Source organism: Gymnoscopelus braueri, assembly GCF_963280865.1.
Source record: "Gymnoscopelus braueri genome assembly, chromosome: 14".
Classification (NCBI taxonomy): domain Eukaryota; kingdom Metazoa; phylum Chordata; class Actinopteri; order Myctophiformes; family Myctophidae; genus Gymnoscopelus; species Gymnoscopelus braueri.
In genome coordinates, this window is record NC_137619.1 from 6240689 (window position 1) to 6265892 (window position 25204).

Sequence of the window (25204 nt, forward strand, 5' to 3'; positions counted from 1 at the left end):
TATGCATGAGGATAAGAGGCGAGGCTCCTCCTTCTGCATACGGAGGTGATAAAGGTCTCTGTGCCTCTTCCCTCGCTGCTCTCTCTCCACAACAAGTCTGGTCCACCAGACCTGGACCTCCTATACGCCAAGCCTGCTATCTAGCAAAGCAGCGCTCTCTCATCCGTCCAAGTCAACTCTTCAGCCAAAATGGCCGCCCCCATGCAGGGACGTTGAGTGACTTGACCATACGAGAAGCCTGCTAGCTTCTCTCTACCTATAGCATCTTTGCTAGCAACAGGTGCTCTCTCCGCTGATGCACTGAAGCCGCCCCACCGACGCTCCGGCTTACGGCCCGCTAGCTAGCTAGCTATATCCTGGCTAGCCACCCACCGACTGATCTCACAACTGCTGGAGACGATAGACTCAGCTGCTCTTCTCCTTGAACCTCCACCGGACTCAGGCAAGCAGATATACTGTAGCATCTGATGTGTTTTGTTGGCAACTCTAGAGCTTAGTTGTGAGTGTAGATGAGCTATTTTAAATCATTGATCTTTCCTGTCTTTATGCTTTTATCCTCTCTTTTCACTGTTTTAGTAGAACATGGCCATTTCCTATATGACCTCAGGAATCTATTATTGTCTCTGCAAGGTTTATTAAGTGTGATTTGAATCACCTTATATTATTTACCCTAATGAGATAAAACCACTGCAGGATTAACAGAAGGGCTTTAGGTGCTGAAGCACAGGGCACTAATCTTGGGGGGGGGGGGCACCAAACGGCGGGGAGAAAGTGAAAGAATACAGAAACCATCGCCGAAAAGTGCCGACATTTAGAAGCAGCGGCTACTGAAGGAGCGCTGAAACGTGGCAGTGAAGTGTACCCCCCCTGCTGACAAAACGGTCCCGGGGGGCACCGAAACGGGTCATAGCACCGGGCACCACGAAGGGTTAATCCGGCCCTGGATAAGACACATGTTGAAACTGGTTTATGCCATTTTACCCAGTTTCATCATCTGTTGATCTGTTGTTTTTAACATCTACATAGGAATTATTTTAATAAACATTTGATTTCAATGCTTTTTTTTCTCTATTTCAATGCTTTTTCCAATCTAAAAAAAATAAAATAATAATATATATATATATATATATATATATATATATATATATATATATATATATATATATATATATATTTAATCCAAAAGTTTTCACAGTTTTGTTTGTATTTCCCATGATACATAGCAGTTATTTCTACAGCGTGTAGATCGGATGTTTCCACTGAATACTAAACCCCTAGAATAGGGAGGTTAGGATTCATGTGGCTAATCTCACAAAGGCCCAAAACACACAAAGAAATCAAAGAACGTCCAAATGAGCCGCAGCGACAAACCACTAATTACAACGCCGGTCATAATCTGATATCGTTGCTGTCCAGTGGAAACCTTGTAGCCTATATAAAAAAATATATACAAGTATTATTATTATATATATGTTTTTAACCCATGAAGACCGGGAACGCATCTGTGTCATTTTAAGATTTCTTTGGCTATTCAAAAATAGCAGATATACAAGCTCATAGCACGGCACCAAGTGCCGTGCTATGAGCTTGTAGATCTGCTATTTTGTGCACATCTTTGAATATATATATTTTTTAAAGCAAACATTTTTAACTCAAATCTTTGCTTCTGGGGGATTCTACAAATCGATGGCCAAAATGCAAAACCTCCTATGTGCAAATTTCATGATTTTCGGATTTCACTGTGGATGAGGACTATAGGCTATGCTGCACATGCTCAGTCTGTCTGCAAGATAGTCCCGCCCCTCATTTTGTCAGAAAAAGTCATTTGACTAAAACCTCCTATCTTGTTCAGTGCCAATTAGTGCTAAAATGTTGAAGCGCAAAACCTCTTATCTGCACCAAAACTAGTTGAGCAGCAGACAGAGCTGAAACTTGGGAATTCTATGTTATGTAGACCGTCTAAATGTCTTTCAGTTTGTAGTCATCTATTATTTTCAAAATAAAAAACTGTCTTCCCCCTTACTAGTTAAGTATTTGTTAGTAACTCTGTCAAGTTAATTGCATTGCCTTGTTGATTGCTAATGATTAGTGTCAGGTGGTGACACTTTTATCATACCAAGAGTGTGAGTTGATAAAAAAAATGTTATGGTAATACTTGATACAGTACTGTAGAATGTCTTGATCTCAAAATGAGCATACAAAAAGCATTATTTAACAAAAATAATGTTTGTTTGTAAGCCTAACTATTTCTAGGTAAAAACCTCCTATGTGCATCTATGTAGATAGGAGGTCATTTTTAGGTATAGATAGGAGGTTTTGGCATTGAACATTTTGAACTTGTGGTTAGAGGTTGTCATTGCTGCTTAAATGTGAACGTCATTGTCGTGATTTTTTATTAATTGCAGATCAAAATCACACGTGAACACCGTGGCAGCCAACAACCCTGTGAAAATATTGTGGTGTGTCGGTTGGGGGGTATGAGGGTATGGGGGTGGGATGGGGTTTGGAGTTATAGGGTGTGGGTGGTGGTTAGGGGGGTATGGGGTGGGGGGTGCATGAGGGTTTGGGTGGGTGGAGTTTGGGGGTTGTGGTGTGCTGGTTGGGGGCATGGGGACCGGGGGTTCTGGGAGTGGGGGTAATGGGTTGGGTGGGATTTGCGGGTGGGATGGGGTTTTGAGTTATGGGGGTTCTGAGGTGTGGGCTGGCAGTTGGGGGGTATGGGGTTTGTGGGAGTGGGGGAGTATTGCAGGTGGTGGAGTTGGGGGGTAGAGGTTATGGGGGGCGGGGGATTATGTTGAGGGGGGCATAGGCCAGTTAGGCCGGATCATACAGGATAGGGTCTTTGTGATGTGAAAGTGTGGTCTAGCCAACACCAACTCAGGACTCCTGAAGTGGGATGGGGTTTTGAGTTAGGGAGGTGGAGAGGTGTGGGCTGGCAGTTGGGGGGGGGGGTTGTGGGAATGGGGGAGTATTGCAGTAGGTGGAGTTGGGGGGTATAGGGTATGGGGGGGATTATGTTGAGGGGGGCATAGGTCAGTTAGGCCGGATCACACAGGATAGGGTCTTTGCGATGCGAGAGTGTGGTCTAGCCAACACCAACTCGGGACCCCTGAAGTGGGATGGGGTTTTGAGTTATGGAGGTGGAGAGGTGTGGGGTGGGGGTTGTGGGAGTGGGGGAGTATTGCAGGTGGTGGAGTTGGGGGTAGAGGGTATGGGGGGGATTATGTTGAGAGGGGGATGGGTCAGTTAGGCCGGATCATATAGGGTCTTTGCGATGTGTGAGTGTGGTCAAGCCAACACCAACTTGGGACTACTGAATCGCTGCCCTCCACACTCTCCTATCTAGCATCAGGGTCTTGAGCTCTACAGTATTGTTGGCTAAGCTGTTACGCCGACGTGCATCTACGTAGGTGGTGCACTTCTTGTCTCTCCTGGCTTTGCCCTGGGTTGGCTCTCATAGTGTTAGTTTGCTTGCCACTAGTTATGGGTCCCTGACGCAGTGCCCTGCCTCATCCTTCTCTCTCTGACTTTGTCTGTGACCCATGGTAGGTTCCTGTAGAGGACCACATTTCTGATGTGGTCCGTCCATGTGACTCCTAGTGCCATTCATAGCATTCTTGTGTAGACTCCATCCAAGGCCCTTTCCTGTTGTGCTGTGACGGTCCATGTCTCAGCCCCATACAGCAGTACTGACTCCACTGTAGCTATACGAACAGCCGCCTCTTGAGGTCTTCTCCCATGTCTGATTTCCACACTCTCCTCATCCCATGCAAGGCATTCCAGTCAAGTGCCCCCCGGACCTTCAGGTCCTGTTCCATTGAAGCAGTCCAGGCCCAGGTTATTAGAAGTCCTGGACTGCCTCGAGTAGTTTGTCTCCATCATCTGAACCATCTTCTCAGGAACTCCATAGGCCCGGAGAATGTTCATCAGATTCCCCCGGTGGATGGTGCCAAAAGCCTTTTGGAAGTCATGAAGGTGATCACCACTGAAAGATTCCGCTCCTTACTCCTTCCAGTATCCTCCTCAGCACCAGTATCTGCCCGAGTTTCTCATTACAGGGTCTAAGATGGGTCTAAGCCGGTTGAGGATCTTCCTGTTAGCCGTCTTGGCAACTTGTGAGCTCAGGCTAATGCCTTGGTGAGTTCGCCTGACTTTGGTACTGGATCGATGATCATTTTGCTCCACAGCTTCGGCAGCTTGCTAGACGTGTGTGCTTGATACAATCCAACACCACCTCGTCTATGGGCACATACATCAGAACCTCTGCTATCACTCCATCTTCCCCGCAGCTCTTGCCTCACTTGATAGTAGCCTTGGCCCTCTGGTACTCATCCATGGTGAACCGTCTGGTTTGGGAAGGTCATGGAAGACAGGATCATCCTCGGATCATCCTCTTCTTCGGTTGAAGGAGGATTTCCTAGGAGTGTTTTGAAGTGCTGGTACCATGTTTCAACTCGTTCCTCTGCGCTTTCTCCCCAGATCTTGGAAGTCTGAGAAGAGCTTCTGCCAGAAATGTCATTGATGAGCTTCCAGCTCTTGCCATGTTTCTGGTTAACATGCACCTCTTTAATGTCCCTGATCTTTTGGGTCAGCTCCCGTTGTTCCAGTTGCATACACTTGATATAGCTCCTCCTTCCTCTGCTTATATTTCTCCCTCAGACCCTCTCCTTTTTGGTCAGCGACAAAGTCCCTGTGTGCTGCTCTCATCTCCTCCCTGGCTGTGGTGATTCTATGGTCAAGGCATCCGTCTTTCCTCCTTGCTTATAGGCTCTTTAAGACATTCAATGATCTTACATACTATTCCACTGTCCACACCGGACACAAGGTTGGTGATCCAGTTGTATGAGTTACGGGAGTTGGAGGGCGTGAGGGTTTGGGTGGGTGGGGTTTGGGGGGTGTGTTGTGCTGGTTGGGGGGAATGGGGGTTGTGGGAGTGGGGGGGTATTTCAGGTGTTGGAGTTGAGGGTATAGGGGGGATTATGTCGAGGGGTGCCTGGGCCAGTTGTTTTGTAGTCCACCTAATTGTTGTTGTTTTTGGAAAAAAGCGTATACAGTCTACTAACCATTTCATCCATTGAAAATGCGCTAGCGTATACCCACGACCACACGCATCTCGTGCAGGGAATGATTATTGTATACCTCAGAAAACAAACCTAGACCACACCACTGATGCAACTGTTTGCAGCTGTAAATGTATGTATTTACAGCCTGTACTATTTATCATTATTTAGTTATGCAATCACTTAACATCACGGTGCAAAAGCTCCTATCTGCAGAATTATCCAGGAAAAGTGGGGAAAAACCTCCTATCTGCATTTGCAATATGATATCAGTGTAATTAACATATAATATTGTAATATAATCCAGAAATCCAGAAACAGTGAATTATGTGATGGGTATCATAAAAAAATACCATTGTGCAAAAAAGATACAACATTTTGTAGTTTTCTTTTTCATTTTCCCAACAATGTTAATTTTTCAGATAGGAGGTTTTGCATTTTGGCCATCGAAATGTCTTCTGAAACCCAACAGTTTTCTGAAGAAAAAAATACGTATCTTGCTATAATCAGTGGTGCTCAAACTTTTTCATGTCAAGGACCACCAAAATCATATCGATTTGAGAAGCAAAGATTTTAGTTACAAATGTTCGCTTTAAAAATATATATATTCAAAGATTTGCACACATAAAAAAAAATAAAAAAAACAGATCTACAAGCTCGAGTGCCGCGCCACGAGCTTGTAGATCTGCTATTTTTGATTAGCCAAAGAAATGTTAAAATGACACAGATGCGTTCCCGGAATGAATGGGTTAAAATAAAATAGTGAAAATAGCCGATCTACAAGCTCTTGTAGATCTGCTATTTTCACTATTCAGTGAAAATTAGTAGGGCATTCATTTACAAAAAAAACTTAAGTTTTAGTATGGAGAAGATACAAGGTTTTTGCCTGACATGGACAATATGAAATAATATAATATGATATGATAATATGCAAAGACATCAGAACCAGCGCTGACAAAGACCTCAGAGAAGGTTCATTATAACTCGTGATTAAAGCAATTCATGTGATTCATGCATAATAATCTGTGGCCGTTTTGAATGTTTTTAATGAAAGGAGAAAAAGTAATTAGCGGTTGGTGAATAGCTGCGTCTTTAAAAGGTTTAAGGTCCATTACTGGTGGTGGAAAGTAACTAAGTAAATGTACTCGAGTGCTGTACTTGAAGTACAAGTCCGAGGTACTTTGACTTGAGTATGTACATTTATTTTCCCATGAATTGAATACACAGGACCCCAATGGAAACGAGGCATAGTGCTTTCTTGGGTTTAATCCTTTAAGCATCCTTTTGTATGGATCTGTACCTCTGTGATTTTTTTTTGGTCAAACTGTTAATCCATTAAGACCGGGGAACGCATCTGTGTCATTTTAAGATCTACAAGCTCATTGTGCATGAGCTTGTAGATCTGCTATTTTTGGAAAAATCATGACAATTTGTGCACATTTTTTAATATATATATTTATTAAAGCGAACTCAAATCTTTGCTTCTGGGGTATTCTACAAATGTCTTCTAAATCTTAATAGTTTTTTTGAGAAAACGTATGTTGCTATAATATAAGTGTCTCTCAAACTTTTCCATGTCAAGGACCCCCCTATATAAGGGGGCACGGTGGCGCCTGTAGTCGGTAGCGCTGTCGCCTCACAGCTAGAAGGTCCTGGGTTCGATTCCCGCAGGGGACGCTGTGGGCGTGTTCTCTCCTCCGCGTCATCAGTGCCCACACCCTAGGTGGGGTTGGCGAAAGGGCCTTTCTGTGTGGAGTTTGCATGTTCTCCCCGTGTCTCATAGGGTAGGTACCCTCACAAAAACATGTAGTAATCCTGGTCACTATACTGCCTCCCCCTGGCCAGCCGGGGCGCCTGATGGAGGGGAAGGGAACTGGTTGGAATAACGTGTTCCTTCCACGCGCTACGTCCAACCAGGGAAACTCTCCCCTGTCAGGTGACAAGAAGGTCAGTTGGCTCTCATGCATTGAAGGAGGCATGAGCTCGGCCCTGGCCTCCCTAGGTTGGCAGAGGGAAGGTAGTGCCCAGGATTACATAGACAATTGGCACTGGGTGTAAAAAATAGGGTTACAAAATCGTGGGATAAAAATGTAAGTAAAAAAAAAAAAAAAGTCTGCCCTAGATAGATTTCGGCCATTTGAAAATAGCCGATCTACAAGCTCACAATGTGTCGCGATGCGACGCATTGTGAGCTTGTAGATCGGCTATTTTGAAACAATTTAAAAAAACCATTTTGAACTTGTGAGTATTTTTTTATTACTACTTTTACTCAAGTAAATAATAATATTAATGGGAGTAGTTCTTGCACCACAGATGTGTGGCAGTGAGTGAATGTATAATAAGTAATTAAGACTAGTGGCTGGTGATTAGCTGGGCATTAGAAGGTCAAGGTCATTCTCCAACACATTATGATTATTACGGTTATAAAACATCCTTGACAAGCTGATCTACATTGTGTGTAGATTGAATGTGCTATAGAATGTTTCCCAATCAGAATTAGACGCCTGGAAGGATTCGATTGGAGTTTAAATCCTCTACAATTTGGGTTAATGTGGAATTACACTTTGAGAGCATTTTACGGTATGTGACTCACATGTACACTTTATTGACTTAAATGTATTGTATGTTAGTTGTTGTATAAGCCTGGTGTAGAGTGCACCGTTGTGACCACCAGTGTTGTTGCATAAGCAGTCTTGATTTTCACAACAAATTTTTATTCAGTTTTGGTCATAGTCTTTTGGATCAAATTCCATTAGTTTTATCATTTATCATTAGTTTTGTATCTTGGTTGCATGCTGAAAATAGCCGATCTACAAGCTCACAACGCGTCGCAGTGCGGCGCGTTGTGCTCAGTGAACTTTCTGAAAGTTGCCCTCAGTGAACTTTCAGAGCGCAGCACCCGAGGGCAACCAAACATAAAATGACTTGTCTTTTAGTTCTACTGGATCGCTTCTCCACTCGTCCCTCACTAACATTTTAATCTAGTTTTTATTTGTTGATGAAATTGTCAATACATTTAGTCTTAGTTTTAGTCATCATAGCTTAGTTTTTATTTAGTTTTCGTCAGTGAAAAAAGGTAGTCGACCAACATTTTTCGTCATAGTTTTAGTCGACGAAATCAACATTGGTGTAGTGTTCTGGCATAATCCTAGTGTAGAGCAGTGGTTCTCAAACTTTTAAGGGTAAAGGACACCTAAAATTGATATTATGTTTGGCCGTCGACCCCCATCTGAAAAGAGTTTGTGCCAGGGACCCCCAGAAGAGAAGGTTTGTGTTACAAATGTTTCGCTTTAAAAAAAAACACCAGAGGCGTTGACCACCAGAGGCGTACTGTCTCCCAAACCATGGAATAAACTCCCCATTGCAGTAGTCTCTTTGGTGGTAGTCCAAACTTTTAAACATATCGCACAAAATCATAACTAGCATTTTTGTTGCCTGATTGGGTTTAAAAATGTTGTTTCCCAAAAATAGATTTGCACAAAATGTTCAAGATTTTTCAAAAATAGCAAATCTATAAGCTCGTAGTGCTGTATGAGCTTGTAGATCTCCCATTTTTGAATAGTCAAAGTATAAAATATGACACAGATACGTTCCCATATTGAATGCATGGGTTAAGAGAATCTCTCCTCCTGGAGTTTGACCAGAGACTTGCGCGACTCCCGTGTTTGTCCTCCAGGCGGCGATGGCGCAGGAGGCGCGCCACCCCTACCCCACGGTGGACGTCCCAGACCACGCCCACTACACCATCGGCTCCGTCATCCTGGCCATCGGCATCACGGGGATCGTGGGGAACCTGCTGGTCATCTACGCCTTCAGCAGGTTAAACATCCACCTTATTCACCTTCAGCAGGTTAAACATTCACCTTATTCACCTTCAGTAGGTTAAACAGCCACCTTATTCACCTTATTCACCTTCAGCAGGTTAAACATCCACCTTATTCACCTTATTCACCTTCAGCAGGTTAAACATCCACCTTATTCATGAAGAGACTGTCTGTCTGTTTCTGTTTCTGTCTCTGTCTCTGTCTCTGTCTCTGTCTCTGTCTCTCTCTCTCTGTCTGTCTGTCTGTCTGTCTGTCTGTTTGTCTGTCTGTCTGTCTGTCTCTCTCTCCCCCCTCCCCCCTGTAGGAGTCGTAGTCTGAGGACCCCTCCCAACATGTTCATCATCAACCTGGCCATCACAGACCTGTTGATGTGTGTGACTCAGGCCCCCATCTTCTTCACCACCAGCATGCACAAGAGATGGATCTTTGGGGAGAAAGGTAGGAGCAGGCTCCTTCAGCCATTGATTGATTGATTGATTGATTGATTGATTGATTTACAGAGTACAGCCACCTGGACTTGCCACTCCCCAAAAATGATGACCATCATTAACCCTTTAAGACCAGGAACGCATCTGTGTAACTACTTTAACCATTAATTTATATTTTGGCCATTCAAAAATAGCAGATATACAATATAATGCACACAACAATATATACACACTGAGGATATAACTGTCAACTTATTGTCCTTGTGTTGGGGAGTCTGGGCCACGTTCACAAACTTGTGCTCCGTGGGAGGATTGCGAAAGACAAATGTAAAAAAGTCTAAATAGTGTTCTGTCTCAGCTCTCATAGGCAGTCTGTTTATTTGGAGATGACCATGTTTCATATGTCCTTGAGTAGCTAAGGAGAGAGGAGAGGAAAACATCATCTGTCAAATGTCTGTAGTATATAGTGTAGTAATCATTGTGTTCTCTGTTTTCCTCTGTGGGTTCATAAGCATGTGCAGCGGCTGTATCTGGTTTGACCGTAATGTAACCTGCTTCTGATTGGTGTGTTTGGATCTACATTATGTTTTTTGTGTTTTGTGCAGATCCAAGATCATAAGTGCGTATGTGCGTGCGTGCGTGCGGGCGGGCCGGCGGACGGGCGAGTGGGCGTGCGTGCATGCGCAAGTGTGTGTTTACACATATTGATCCAATGGAAGGCATTAACCATAGCTTGTGACATGATAATCATTACAAAAGCAGTACTTGAGGGAGTTGTATTGTTTGTGTGGAGGAGAGAAGAGAGTGAAAGAATGGAGTCTTATGGACATCCTATAGTCATGGCCTTGATGGGTTTCTCTTCCATTAGCAGTCTGAGGACCACGTGATAACATTCATACATTACATGTTGTCTCTTCCATTAGCAGTCTAAGGACCACATGCTAACATCCATACATTAGATGTTGTCTCTTCCATTAGCAGTCTAAGGACCACGCGCTAACATCCATACATTGCATGTTGTCTCTTCCATTAGCAGTCTAAGGACCACGCGCTAACATCCATACATTGCATGTTGTCTCTTCCATTAGCAGTCTAAGGACCACGCGCTAACATTCATACATTACATGTTGTCTCTTCCATTAGCAGTCTAAGGACCACTCGCTAACATCCATACATTACGTTGTCTCTTCCATTAGCAGTCTAAGGACCACTCGCTAACATCCATACATTACATGTTGTCTCTTCCATTAGCAGTCTAAGGACCACGCGCTAACATCCATACATTACATGTTGTCTCTTCCATTAGCAGTCTAAGGACTACGCGCTAACATCCATACATTACATGTTGTCTCTTCCATTAGCAGTCTAAGGACCACTTGCTAACATCCATACATTACATATTGTCCAGGTCGGATGGAAACCTGGTCCAAAACTGTTACTTTTCAGGAAATTAAAACATTTAAACAAACATAAACAAGACTGAATTTTAAATGTCATTTACAGGGTGGCAACCAATATAAATAAAATATAAAACGTGTGCGTGCGTGCGAGTGTGTGAAATATGACACCGCTGTGCTCTGCCATGTGTCCAGATCCCATAGTCTGAGAGGAGAGCGAGTCCCATTGGCTGGGCTCTTACCAAGGCCAGCCAGTGAGGGAAAAGTGTGGAGAAGTGACGACTAGGTACAGGTCTGTTTATAGACAGGCTGGCTTTTCAAGCCTTCCTGTGAAAATAATCCTGTATTCCACTGCATCCAGTGTAGTTATTATTTAGTCATAAGCTCTTTGTTGATACTGAACATAAATAAGTTCAATGTTAATAAAACCCACATACACACTTTACCACCTTCACTTTCAAGTTGCTTTCACAATCCGTGAAAATAGCCGATCTACAAGCTCACAACGTGTCGCATCGCGACGCGTTGGGAGCTTGTAGATCGGCTATTTTCACGGATTTTTGAGCGTCAACCTTGAACGGCAAAGTAAGGCATTCATTTACGGAAAAAAAGTACAAAGTTGAGATATGGAGATACCAGGTTTCGGCCCGACAGCAACGCTATATAGGGTCTCTATAGAGACAGAATGGAATGGAAATGGTGAATGGACTGCATTTACAGTATATATCGCCTTATTATCTCCAAAGTGCTTTTTACAATGTATTTCACACACACACACACACACACACACACACACACACACACACACACACACACACACAATGCCCCTTTGTTATATGTTCTATGATCACTGTGTGTGTGTGTGTGTGTGTGCGTGTGTGTGCGTGTATGTGTGCGTGTGCGCGTGCGTGCGTGCACCTCTCTCTCTCTCCACACAGCATGTGAGCTGTATGCGTTCTGCGGTGCTCTCTTCGGTATCTGTTCTATGATCACTCTGATGGTGATCGCGGTGGATCGGTACTTCGTCATCACCAAACCTCTGGCCTCCATCGGCGTGTTGTCACGGAAACGGGCGCTCCTCGTACTGGGCGTGGCCTGGACCTACTCTCTGGGGTGGAGCCTGCCCCCCTTCTTTGGCTGGAGTGAGTCCCTGCACGCACGCACGCACACAATGATTGAAAGTAACTAAGTACATTTACTCAAGTACAGTAGTAGTAGTAGTTCTGTTCCACTACATCTCAGAATCTCTTCTCATCTAGAAGACTTTAGTTACAGATTTAAATGATTAATACAACTATTATTAAGCCACGTATACTCCCTATTTTTTACTTCAGCTGTTCGAAAATAGCAGATTTACAAGCTCACAATGTGCGATGTAACACGCTGTGAGCTTGTAGATAAAATTGTAGATCGATTTTTTTCCCCCGTCTCCTCTCCTCTCACGGGACAGTTATGACACTGTAATTACAGTATGTTAATTCATAACTTTTATTTTCAGTTATTAATAAATCAGTCATACTGTCCTAACTCTTTTGGAGTCTAGTTTGACTGACTGATTCATTGATATAAATACAGTCAGAGAACAAGAACATCATTTGGATAATCACGTAATTCAAACAATCATGGAGAGCAGCGATAGTTCAGGTTGTCACGGCAAGCAGGAGGTGTACTCTCTCTCTCTCTCTCTCTCTCTCTCTCTCTCTCTCTCTCTCTCTCTCTCTCGGTGCCTATGTTCCAGAGGGTCTACTAACATCGTGTATCTCTCTCTCTCTCTCTCTCTCTCTCTCTCTCTCTCTCTCTCTCTCTCTCTCTCTCTCTCTCTCTCTCTCTCTCTCTCTCTCTCTCTCTCTCTCTCATCGTATACATCTCTCTCTCTCTCTCTAGGTGCCTATGTTCCAGAGGGTCTACTAACATCGTGTACATGTCTCTCTCTCTCTCTCTCTCTCTCTCTCTCTCTCTCTCTAGGTGCCTATGTTCCAGAGGGTCTACTAACATCGTGTACATGGGACTACATGACGTTCACGCCCTCGGTGAGAGCCTACACCATGCTGCTGTTCACCTTTGTCTTCTTCCTGCCGCTCGCTGTCATCATCTACTGCTACGTCTTCATCTTCAAGGCCATACGGAGCACTAACCAGTCAGTATGCCACACACACACACACACACACACACACACACACACACACACACACACACACACACACACACACACACACACACACACACACACACACACACACACACACACACACATGCATGCATTTTTTACCCTATAAGCTTTCAGACGAAAAATAGCAGATCTATGTGGTCTGTCTGCAAGGACATGCAGGTTCAAATCCCTGGTATAGAACGTGAAACGTTACACAATGAAGCTTTAAATTGGTACAAAACGAAGTCCATAGACCTACTGTGTGTGTGTGTGTGTGTGTGTGTGTGTGTGTGTGTGTGTGTGTGTGTGTGTGTGTGTGTGTGTGTGTGTGTGTGTGTGTGTGTGTGTGTGTGTGTGTGTGTGTGTGTGTGTGTGTGTGTGTGTGTGCAGGGCGGTGGGTAAGATGGCCGGCGTAGTGACCAGCAGGGACTCGGTGAAGAAGTTCCATCGCTTGCAGAACGAGTGGAAGATGGCCAAGATCGCTCTGATCGTCATCCTGCTCTACGTGGTGTCCTGGTCGCCCTACTCCGCCGTCGCTCTCACCGCCTTCGCCGGGTAAGATGTCACACACACGCACACACACACACGCGCACTTCAATGGGAAAACATTTATAAATACTAGAAAATAAAATTCTAGAGAAGAGAAATTCTAAGTGTGCAGCTGCAGCTCGTTAAGTCTGTGTCCATCTTGCTTTTGGGAGGAATGGGTCAAAATTAAATGGGGTCGCGGCTGTCTCACCTTTTAAGCCTTTAAAACTGGGAACACATCTGTGTAACTTTTTTGATTTCTTTGGGCTGTCCAAAAATAGTAGATTTACAAGCTCATAGTTAATCGTGAAAATGTGTGCAAATCTTTAAATATGTATTTTTTAAATCCAACATTTGTAAAATGCGTTATTCCAGGGACCCCCAGAAGCAAAGATTTGAGTTACAAATGTTCGCTTTAAAAAATATACATACGAAATCTTAAAATGACACAGATAAGTTCCCTTCACGGGCTTAATGGGCTAGATTTCTTTTTTTTCCGTTGGGGTCGCGGCTGTCGCAACTTTTAAGCCTTTTCTCCGGCTAGGAAGCTCATAGCGTTACGAGCCTGGTATCAATGTTAAGGGGAGGTCCACTGTCATAGCTGTGTGACCTTGTGTTCTGGAGGAAGGGACAAAGAAATGATCAGAGTCGGGGACACATTTCAATTTCACCCACTTCCGCTGGTCGTATCGAGTGTTAGATTAAAATCTTTATATCTTAAATGGATATTGCACTTAAAAAAAAGAAGGTAATTTTATCGTCTACTCAGGCTTTTGTGAGCACCCCGGACAGTTTTTAAGTTGCTTGATTCAGTATTTAGATGTTTGACATTCATTTTATCAGACACGCCCCCTTCCTATACAAACACATTGTAACTTCAAACTCCATTTTAACCATGTTCGATTCATCAGAAACACTCGTCCTTGGTTCTCGTGACTGATTTTGTCCTTCTAATACGTGAGGAGACCGTGTTTTTTTCAATTACTGGTTTCATTTTTTTTTAATATTATTTTCGTAAAATGAAAAAAAAAAGAAAGACAATAAAATAAATCTATGAAATAAATGAAAAAAGTAATCAAAAAAAACATGGCCCCTCACGTATTAGGAGGGCAGGATGAGTCACCAGAACCATTAGCAAAGCAGGTGTCAAAAGCAGAATAAAACAATGACAATCTGGGTAAAGTATGTTCAATTAGAGGAGATACAGCATTGTGTAAACAGAGCTGTCACATTTTAACTTTGAACAACTGGCTTATAAAAGCACCAATGTTTATTTGCTGTTAGAAATAGTTATATATACATGTTTGTAAGGACAGCTTAGGGAATAAAGCTGTTTGAAACAATTAGCATCAATCTTTGGGTCTCTTACAGTCACTTGATATTAAACTTTATGGGACAAATACCAGCAACTTTTCAAAGTTTTTTTAAATAGTCTAGAAAAAGCATCAGTGTATCCAATGTGTTTAAAGGAAGCAGCTCCGTTCAGAAGAGCTTTTTACCTACAAACACAACACGCTGTGAAGATATTTGACTCACAGTGTTAATAATAAACATAAGAATCAATGCCTCCTCATGCTTGTTGTGTTGATGCAGTTAACCAAACCCAAACATAATTAAAAAAAAGACTGTTTCTCTGTATTTCTATTGTATTTTAGTTTGTTTTGTAAGAATACAACATCATTCTAGTTAGTTTTTGTTTAGATTCTAGTTTATTTATGTATTTATTTGTGTATTGCAGTTAACAGATTAGTTTTTATACTCATAGTTTTAGGGGGGAGGAGAGGAGAGAGGAGAGGGGAGGAGAGGAGAGGAGAGGAGAGGAGAGGAGAGGAGAGGAGAGGAGAGGAGAGGAGAGGAGAGGAGGACCACTCAAGGGGGAAAAAACATCTAGATGTGAGGGCCGCGAAGCAGCCCAAACCTCTAGTCTTATTTATTGACACTGATCCTCCTTGGTAACATCTTCAGAGGAACAGTATCATCAGCATTATAAATGAATGGAAAGAGTCTCTCAGTGAAAGTGTGTGTGAAGGTGTGTAGGTGTGTGTTAGTATCATTATCAGAGAAGGACAGCTTTCCTCTGTTCCAGTCCAGTTGGACTCTGATCCTCCGGGGTTTCTGACTGACTGAGAGATCAGTGAATGACCTCTGTGAGTAGTCTGTGTATTCACCATCTTCTAACCCTATGCAGTACTGACCCTCACTCTCTCCCTTCCTCTGGAAAGACTCTGATAACACGCCTACCTCCCAGTGTGCATTGTCTCCAACCTCAACAACCCAGCTGTGAGTCCCTGAGTTAAAGCCCTCAGAACCCAGGACATAACCATAGTAGTCAAACCTCTCTGGGTTGTCAGGAAGCTGCTGTTCATCTCCAGGTCTCACACTGGTCAGATCATCAGACAGGATGTTTTCTGGATAGGCAGTGTTGGGGTCCAGAATGACAGGAGTGTAGGAGACAATGTCCCTCATCTTGTCCCAGACTCTGAACGTCAGGTTTCCCAGGTGTCTGGCCTCGTCTATCAGTGCTCCTGAGACCAGCTGTGGGTCCTGCAGTTTGAACTGGACTCTTTCCACTGTGGTCTTGTAGTTCTGCAGAGATGAGATGTGTTCAGCTCTCAGATCCTCCTCTATGGCTCTGATTGTGTTTGAAATGATTGTTATCTTTCTGTTCAGACCCTCAATCTTCTCCTTCATCATCTGACTCTTCTGCTCCTCTTCCTCCCTCAGTGCAGTGATCCTAGCCTCCTCTTCCTCTTGTAGAAACTGACGAAGCTTCTTAAACTGTTCCTTAATCTTTCTCTCTGTGTTCTGGGTCTGGATCTTAATGTGTTGTTCTGCTTGGTCACACTTTGTTTGAACTTCATTAAAGACCTTTAGTTTCTCCTGTAAGATCATCAGTGATTCCTGGAGGACTATCTTGGGATCCACGACTGTCTCACACAGGTTCTTCAGAGCCAGGTTACAAGGTGGATCATCCGTTGAAGATATTTCCTTACAAACTGGACATTCCTTTATGACCTTATGTTTCCACCATTCCTTCAGACAGGTTTTGCAGAAGCTGTGGCTACATGACAGGACAACAGGATGATTAAATATGTCACGACACACAGAACAGGAAAAATCCTCTTCTGAAAAAGACAGCAGGGCCGTTTTAAAACGGGAAGCCATTCAGTCTCTGAGAGAAGCTGCTTAAGACAGGAAATGAGTCAGTCAAGTGGTGTTAAGACTCTCTCCTCTAGAATGTTTCCTGGAGTTTAATTTCACTTTGAATCCTGGTTCTTGTTAAAATACCCACTCGGCTGACAGAGTGAGGAGCAGGTTCAGGTTGGGCCAGTGTTGAGTCCTGTAGCCGCTGTGGAAAAACATTCTGTGCTGCCTTCCTGTTTCTCTCTGTTTAAATAGATACATTTAGAGATGACATCACAGTGATGTCACTGCAGATGTGTGAACATCATGGTGTGGGTCAGGTGAGGGTCTGTCCCATACTGATGATGTCACATTGATGACGTCAGTGAGAAACTCCAATATCGTCACCTTGCTAAACTAATGGCCTAAGTCATTTTTTGAGGAAAATTATATTTTTGCCTAACGGTGCGTTTTAACAGCGGGCGATTCAGTATAGTATTTTCCGGAAGTGCATTATATTTCTATGAGAGCCGGCAACTACTGGCGATAGGGCGAAGTGGGCGGGGGGGCGATGAAAGATGGATTTTCTTTATCTTTTGGACGATGTCGCCCGGCGATCGCCCGAGAGTCGCCCGCTGTTAAAACGTACTGTTAGTCAGCTCCTCATGACACTGGCCACCTCTGGTAAAATCGCCCATCTCCTAATTGAAAAGGATCATGCTGTTCACTCCCCTTTTAGTATAACTAGATGTCAGGCATCTAGTCGCGGCCCTCACATCTAGGCCCTAGATCTGAGGCCTGATCTGAGGCCTGATCTGAGGTTGGTCCAGACAGAGTCCAAAACTCATCAGATGTCAGGGTGTTCAAACTCTCCAAACTTTCCTCTGTCATCCCTTCTAAGACACCACCGCTGTTGCACCATTGTTTAAACCACCACTCGTCATAGTCTCCAAACATTTCCTCTGTCATCCCTTCTAAATAGTCAATTTCCTCCTCGTGCTTTAGTGGTGTGTGTGACATATTCACATCATCATCCTCTTTATCCTTGCCCACATTGTATTGTTCAAGTTCTTCCCTATTTACTTACTTGGCCTAGTCACTCTGCACGCATGTCATGCGAAGTCCGGCCCCTCTGGCCTCTCCTCTCCTCTCCTCTCCTCTCCTCTCCTCTCCTCTCCTCTCCTCTCCTCTCCTCTCCTCTCCTCTCCTCCCTCCCCGCTTTGCTTTGCGGCCCTAACCTCTAGTCCCAACCTCCCAACCTCGGTCATGTGATAAAGAGGTCAGACTTCCTGTATCTGGTTGCTATGGCAACCTGCCAGATCAGGCTGAGGGTCTGATAGGCAAATCAGAGAATCAATCAAGCCGAGAGTCTGATCACAGATCGAGGTGGGGTAAGATGCCTAAAATATAGCCATAGCTCTGATAAACAGTCTTTGGCAAGTTTCGGGGCAAATGGAGTGATCCTGTGCTTGCTTACCCCGGACGAACTTTCGGAGCTTTTGTCAATTATATAGTAGTAAGATGGCCTAACTCCCTAGTGTGACTTAGGCCAAAATAGGCTTTTTTTGGGCCTAAGTCAAATGGTTTTGTGACTTAGGCCAAATTATTTACAGATTTTGGCCATTAAAAAAAATAAATTGGCCTAAATCAGATTTAATCATGTTTAAACCTATTTAAAACTCTTATGTTACATAACTAACAGACAGTGTTAATTCTATTTAAATAGTCATAATTTGTTATAAACATTTTGGGTGAAATGATTAAGAAATATCATATAGTTTTGTTTTGGATCAGTTTTTTAATTTTTCCTGAAAAACTTAAAAAAATTACATAGGCCATTAGTTTAGCAAGGCGACGATATGCTTATCTTAGTATATAAAAGTGAACAATGCATTGTTGGGTCATATAGCTGAGGTTGTCCTGAAAAAAAGAAGACCAAACATAAGGGGTAAACACTTTTTAAATATGTTTTATGAAGGAAAATGAAAAGTAAAAACGTAAAAAAAACCCCGGCCAAAATAACCTCAGGGATTAATTTAATATCTAAACTGTGTGTTGTGTTGTGTTGTGTTGTGTTGTGTTGTGTTGTGTTGTGTTGTGTCGTAGGTACGCAGACATGTTGACTCCCTACATGAACTCTGTTCCTGCCGTCATCGCCAAGGCTTCAGCCATACACAACCCCATCATCTACGCCATCACACACCCCAAGTACAGGTAGGTGTGTGTGTGTGTGTGTGTGTGTGTGTGTGTGTGTGTGTGTGTGTGTGTGTGTGTGTGTGTGTGTGTGTGTGTGTGTGTGTGTGTGTGGTACTGTACTGTACTGTACTGTAATTGTATCACTATACTTGTGAGGGCCAAATGTCCCCACAAGTATAGTAGAATTTGTGAAATAGACGTTTTGAGGAACCATTTTTCCTCGTGTGAGAAATGGTTGGTTTATTTAAAAAATCACACCCAGTGTGAAGTGGGCGGTGTGGTCATCACAGTGGTCATCATAGTGATGGAAGCTCACTTCCAAAAAAAATGGATTTCTTCGAAGTGCATAATCCTATTTATAGGTTATTAATGTCATCATGTGTCTCGCTAGCCAATCACAGTGCTGAATAGAGTCAGCCAATAGAGTCAGCCAATCACAGTACAGCTAGGGGTCTACTAATGGGCCAATCACAGTGCAGGAAACTAATACTAATGAGGTGTCCCAACCCCACTTATAGGGGCGGCTACACCGCCCAAAAAGAGCTTACAACTAGGAAATGATTCAGGTTGGTGTTAGGATTAGAATGAGGTATTTAATCTTTCAATATATATATATATATATATATATATATATATATATATATATATATATATATATATATATATATATAAAATATAAAATATTCTTTTATTTTTATTTTTTTAAAGCAAACAGTTGTACCTCAAATATATATATTCTCACTGAAGATTTGCACAAATGTTCACGATTTTTTAATAGCCAAAGGAAAAAAGAAAAAATGCACAGGTGCGTTCCCGGTCTTAACTCATTCAGTGCCATTGACGAAAAAGTCGTCCAAATTTTTATAAGCCCAGAGAGCCATTGACAATGCTTTATTATTATCATTATTTATTTTTTTCATTTTTTCACACAGAACCAGGAGATAACGTGATCCGAAGATTTACTGCTCCATTCACTTCCTGGTTAACTTATTACTTAATAATCCTGTATCCGGGCTCCTGTGTTTTACTATGTATTTTGGGGAGAGATATGCTATTTTCAACGGCGTATAACAAGTGAATGGGAGGTTGCGATGCCTTTTCTTTTTTACGGAAGCCCTCTGTGATTAGCAACCATCAGGGGATCGATCACACTGGAGATAAATATTCTGTGACGTGTGGTAAGAAAATCAAAAAAATCTCTGGCACTGGGCAAACGCAGCCAGAAATAAGTCTGGCACTGAATGAGTTTTAAATTTTGAATTTTCCCCCCAAGGATGTCATCGTGTCACATGGTGTGGTGTTCAGCGCTTCCTTTCCTTCTTATCTAAGTCCCCTGGCCCCAGAATAAGAACGCTAGGCAACCAAAGGGTGTTCCTTCTGACAGCTAGGGCTCAGACCCCTCTGGCATGGATACCACAGCCCTGATAACAGCTCTGCTGTCACCTGGAAACCTTGTATGACCAAAACCAGAGGTGGAAGAAGTACTCAGATATTTTACTGAAGTAAAAGTATCAATACCACAGTATAAAAATATTCTGTTACAAATAAAAGGCCTGTGTTTAAAATTAAAGTAAAAGTACTACATTTTTTGAAAATAGACAAGCTCACAACACGTTGCGATGCGACGCGTTGTGAGCTTGTAGATCTATGTATGTATAAAATAGGGCTGAGGTGGTTAATGTAATGTTGAGTTAATGTACTTAGTTACTTTACACCACTGTCCAAAACCCTTCCTTTTATTATTATGATAAAAAAAAAAGTGAAAATAGCCGATCTACAAGCTCACAGCGCGTGAGTCGGGCATTCAGGAAACATGGAGATATGAGGTTTCTGCAGTGACAGCAACGATATACAGATTGGTGTGTGGAGGTCACTATGTGTCTCTGTCTAGACCATGTGTTTACCAAACTCAGGACACTCTTGGGTCGTCAATTTTTGAGTATAATTAATTTAATTAATTTCTTATTTTAAATTTACTTTTCCTAGATTTGTTTCCTTTTATGCAAAAGATTTTCACAAGTAAAAGATAAAACAAAATATATAAAAAATATATATAAAACATCTGAAATTCTTGAAAATCGATTCCATAATTGTAAAAAGAATAAAGATAAACGGTGAAAATAGCATATCCCGCTTCAAGCTTGTATATCAGCTATTTTCACCGTTTTTTAATTTTAATTTTAAATAAAGCAGATCTACAAGCTCCGCGACATGTTTTGAGCTTGTAGATCTGCTACTTTTGATACTTTGGTGTGACGTGGTAGTATGATCAATAGGGCGTTAATTTATGAGAAAACACAAGTTAGAATACGGACCACACCGATATACATCCATGAATACATAACATAACCTCCTACTCTATAGGAATCCACAGTGAACTGTTCCTCCAGGTCATGTTCCTATAGATCATAATCTAACCCTGAACGCAAACCTTTATCTTTGATGCCTTATGGTCCGTGGCAGGGGTGGAAAAAGTACTCACATTTTTACTTTTTACTTATATATATTTTTTAAATTTTTCTTTCAAGAATTTCAGAAAAAATAAACATGAATAAAAAAAGAAAAGAAAAACTTCAGAAATAGCAGATCTACAACCTCACAGTCACAACGCTTCGCGGCTACTATCACTCATTCTGAAATAGAGCTTAAGTGGTTAATTCATAATGTATTTTTTCTATGTTTATAGGTGGACGGTATAGACACCAAACATAATCTTTTGGGTCTCAAGCTAAAAACGTTAAAGCTGAAAAGAACCGCTGATTTAGAATACAGCGCATCTATTTGAAGCCAGTAGCTAGCGAGGGATTTGGGACAACAACCAACCATGCGCTTATATGATCAATATGAAGCCAACCTCATTGTTGTTTTAATAACGGCCCAACGGTTGGGGTTTTAATCCCCTTAATGTGACGCTAACTCAGTGAGCCGTGGTGCTCCTAGCTAAGCTAACACATTATCACTGTATAGGAATCTATTCAGGCCATAGTCGTCATATTACTGCGCTGTTAAAATAGCCTTTGGCGTTGTGAGCTTGTCGACTAGATCAGTTGTTCGCAACCTTTTCTGGCCGTGACTCCCCAAAATAATCATATTTAATAATAATGATAATAATAAACGTTATTTATATACAGTAGCACCTTTCATGACATGAAATGCAGCTCACAGTGCTTTACAGAGCAAGAATAAAGCAGAAGTACTTTACTGAAAAAGTAAAAAAAAAAATAACACTAAAGCAAAACAAAAGAAAAGCATAAAACAACATTAAAATAATAGCAAAAAATGCAGTGAATCAGGCATAACAGCGAGGCCATGAATAACAACACAGAGATTTAAAAATCTACTAAAAGCAAGAGCGAAGAAATCGGTCTTGAGCTGTGCTTTATAGCTATCCGGCTGCCTGTCTTAGGTGTAATGGGAGTTTATTCCACGCCGTCAGCCCGTAGAGCAGAATGCTGCTTCGCCGTGTTTTTTATATGTCATTGTAGGCACCTTGAGCAGGCCTGCACTAGAAGACCTGAGGGGGCGGTTTGGAACATATATAGGCAGGCAGTCATAGAGGAAGGTGCCAGACCATTGAGAGCTTTATAAACAAGTTAAAAAAATAATTAAATCAATTCTAAAAACAACCGGGAGCCAATGTAGTGAAGCTGGAATTGGAGTAATGTGTTCTTGAACCAGAATACATGTTTTTTAAATTTGAACTGGGGTCCCCCACTCCGAAAAGCACTCTTTTATCCTTATACACCTAACATCTTCACCAAAAATAGCTGATCTACAAGCTCCCAACGCATCGCGCTGGGAACGTGTACAACGTGATTGTAAAATTGTAAAATTGTAAAATTGTAAAATTGTAAATGGTAACAGTGTTGCGGTTGTGCATTCCAGGATAGCGCTGGCTAAGTACCTCCATAGAGTCTATACTGTAACAGTGTACAATGGTTGTGTTTCTCCAGGATAGCGCTGGCTAAGTACATCCATAGAGTGTACTGTAATAGTGTACAATGGTTGTGTTTCTCCAGGATAGCGCTGACTAAGTACATCCATAGAGTGTACTGTGACTGAGTACAATGCTTGTTTCTCCAGGATAGCGTTGGCTAAGTACATCCCCTTCCTGGGCACCCTGCTGTGCGTCCCGCCTCGTGACCTGCGCTCGGCGGGCAGCAGCTTCGTGTCGACGCGCCGCTCCACCGTGTCCAGCCAGACGTCGGACATCAGCTCACGTTACCGCCGGCCCAGCGGGCACAGGGCCCGCCTCTCTTCGGCCTCCGACAGCGAATCGGTATACGCCGCGATTAAACAGTGTTGTTGTCAAGTCTGCTTGTTATAAGCGATTTTGGGCTTGTTTTTTTTTCCTGTAAAGTGGGCTTTTAAATATTGGTAGTTGTGGGTTGCTGGTTTGTTTGGGGCTTGTTTCTAACGTGTAGTTGCTTATTTGGGCTTCCTTCAGTTTAACCAACCCTATATAAAACGTCTATTTGTCGCTTGATTGATTGATTGATTGATGTAATACTTTATTGATAAAAAATACAAATAAAACAGATCCTAAATGTGATGGCCTGTGTCTCCAGGGTTGGACGGACACCGAGGCCGACCTCTCCAGCACGTGTGGCTCCTCCCGTCCGGCCAGCCGCCAGGTGTCATGTGACATCGGCAACGACGACACGGCGGAGATGCCCGAGCTCTTCAAGAGCTCCTCCTCCTCCTTCAAGAGCTCCTCCCCCTTCAAGAGTTCCTCCTCCTTCAAGAGCTCCTCCTCCTTCAAGAGCTCCTCCTCCTCCAACTTCAGGTCCTCCTCGCTGAGGAATCACGACTCTGGGATCTTCGACACGGACGTGTCCAACATCGTGGGCGTCGCCGCCCACAACAACGAGCAGCGCGGCGGGACCCCGGCCACGGTGAATACACAAGGGATGTCCGATATTATCGGCCTCCCGATATTATCGGCCTCTCGGGCTGTCCCCTGAAAGTCACCTCGTCGGGCGAGGAGCCTGACGTCGACTTGCATTCCTTGAGTCGAGCCATCAAAAAAAGATATGGGGGGGGGGAGAAGCACGCGTTGCAAGGAGTGGAGGAGGAATGGTTTTATCGCAGGTGAAAAGTGAAAACATGTCTCAAAGTAGGAGGTTAAAAGTTTGGAAGCATTTCGAGGTTATGAAGGACACAGACCCTAAAAAAGTCCAGTGTTTACTCTTTAAAGCAGCACTTGAAGCCCCATGAAGCTTTGAATTCATGGATATTTTTTTCCCTGAGATGTAGTGGAGTAGAAGTAAAAGCATTCAAAATCGTAAAAAAAAAAAATACTTCAGAATTGTACTTGAGTACATGTCCTTAGTTACTTTCTATTTTTTCCCACCTCTGCTTCCCAGCAGCTCTTTGAATTAAAAAAAAAAAGGCACCTGCTGATAATGTCACAGAAATGTCAACCCTGTCACCCTGATGATCTGATGATCAACAGAGACATGACTGTCAGTCAGCATGTCAGTCTGGGGGGGTGGTGTTCTGTACAGTAGACTAAAGTCCTGGTGAAATGGCTTGCACCCTGGAGAGAATAGACTTTCAACATTACAGTGGCTCAGGGGTAGAGTGGCCGGTAGAGCGGCCGGAAGTTCGATCCCGGGCTCCCCCCAGAGTTAGTGTGGAAGTGTCCTTTAGCAAGACGCTGAATCCCTAATTTCTCCCAATGAGTAGGTTGGTGCCTTGCATGGTTTCCTCCAATGCGTCGCGATGCGACACATTGTGAGCTTGTAGATCTGCTATTTTTTGCTACTTTTGTGTGCTATAGAATGGCGAAGTACGGAAATCGTTTACGAAAAAGTTAAAATACAGAGATAAGAGGTGTCTGCCCAACAGTATATGCAATGTGTCCCTCTGGAGTGAGTGTGGAAATATAGTGTCCCTCTGCATCATCAAAGTTGCATCACCCCTGGGTTAAACATATAAATTACACCTTCCTTCATAATAAGATCAACTGTTTCTTTCCTCTTGTCGCGTACAGAACGGTGAAATCGTCGCAGACGGCCACGCCCACACGAGGAAAGCCACGATTGGTCGCATTCCCAGCATCGTGGTCACCTCGGAGACCAACCCCTTCCTCTCTCGGAGCTCCGCCTCCTCCCGCTCCAAGGCCACCAATAGCGCTGCTGCAGGGACGGGGCCTATTGTGAATGGCACCGCCCATCCGCCCGGCCCCTCCCCCCCATCAGTGTGAGAGACACTGTATGTTATATATAACGCTGGTTCTCAACGTGGGGGGGTCCGGGGACCACCTGCAGGGGTCCAGAATGGAGGCTTATACGGGTCTGTACACTCTCAGAGTTACAGACCCTGTAAGGGTCCATTTGGACCCCTGCTGGTCCCCAGACCCAGTGTTGAGAAACCTGCCATTATAATACATCACTGGGATAAAAAAAAATCATTCAAATGAACAGTTTAATTACCTCTGATTAAACGAGAAGTTTAATATTAAATACATTCACTGATCATATACTGAACATTAACC

At 43.1% G+C, this 25204-nt stretch overlaps 2 protein-coding genes across 2 annotated transcripts; one reads left to right on the plus strand and one right to left on the minus strand.

Annotated features, from left to right (window-relative positions):
• Window positions 1–8742: 8742 nt before the first annotated feature.
• Window positions 8743–24913, plus strand: LOC308100063 (melanopsin-A-like; the record flags this gene model as incomplete). The annotated part of the gene is made up of 9 exons (XM_080448963.1): window positions 8743–8879; window positions 9189–9322; window positions 11648–11851; window positions 12675–12846; window positions 13249–13413; window positions 18616–18723; window positions 22789–22984; window positions 23274–23600; window positions 24701–24913. The coding sequence occupies 9 exons, from the start codon at window positions 8743–8745 to the stop codon at window positions 24911–24913; spliced, it is 1656 nt and encodes a 551-aa protein (XP_080305089.1).
• On the minus strand, window positions 15313–16551 carry LOC308099972 (zinc-binding protein A33-like; the record flags this gene model as incomplete). Its single annotated transcript, XM_080448874.1, has 1 exon — window positions 15313–16551. One exon carries the CDS (start codon window positions 16549–16551, stop codon window positions 15313–15315), a length of 1239 nt encoding a protein of 412 aa, XP_080305000.1.
• Window positions 24914–25204: the final 291 nt, after the last annotated feature.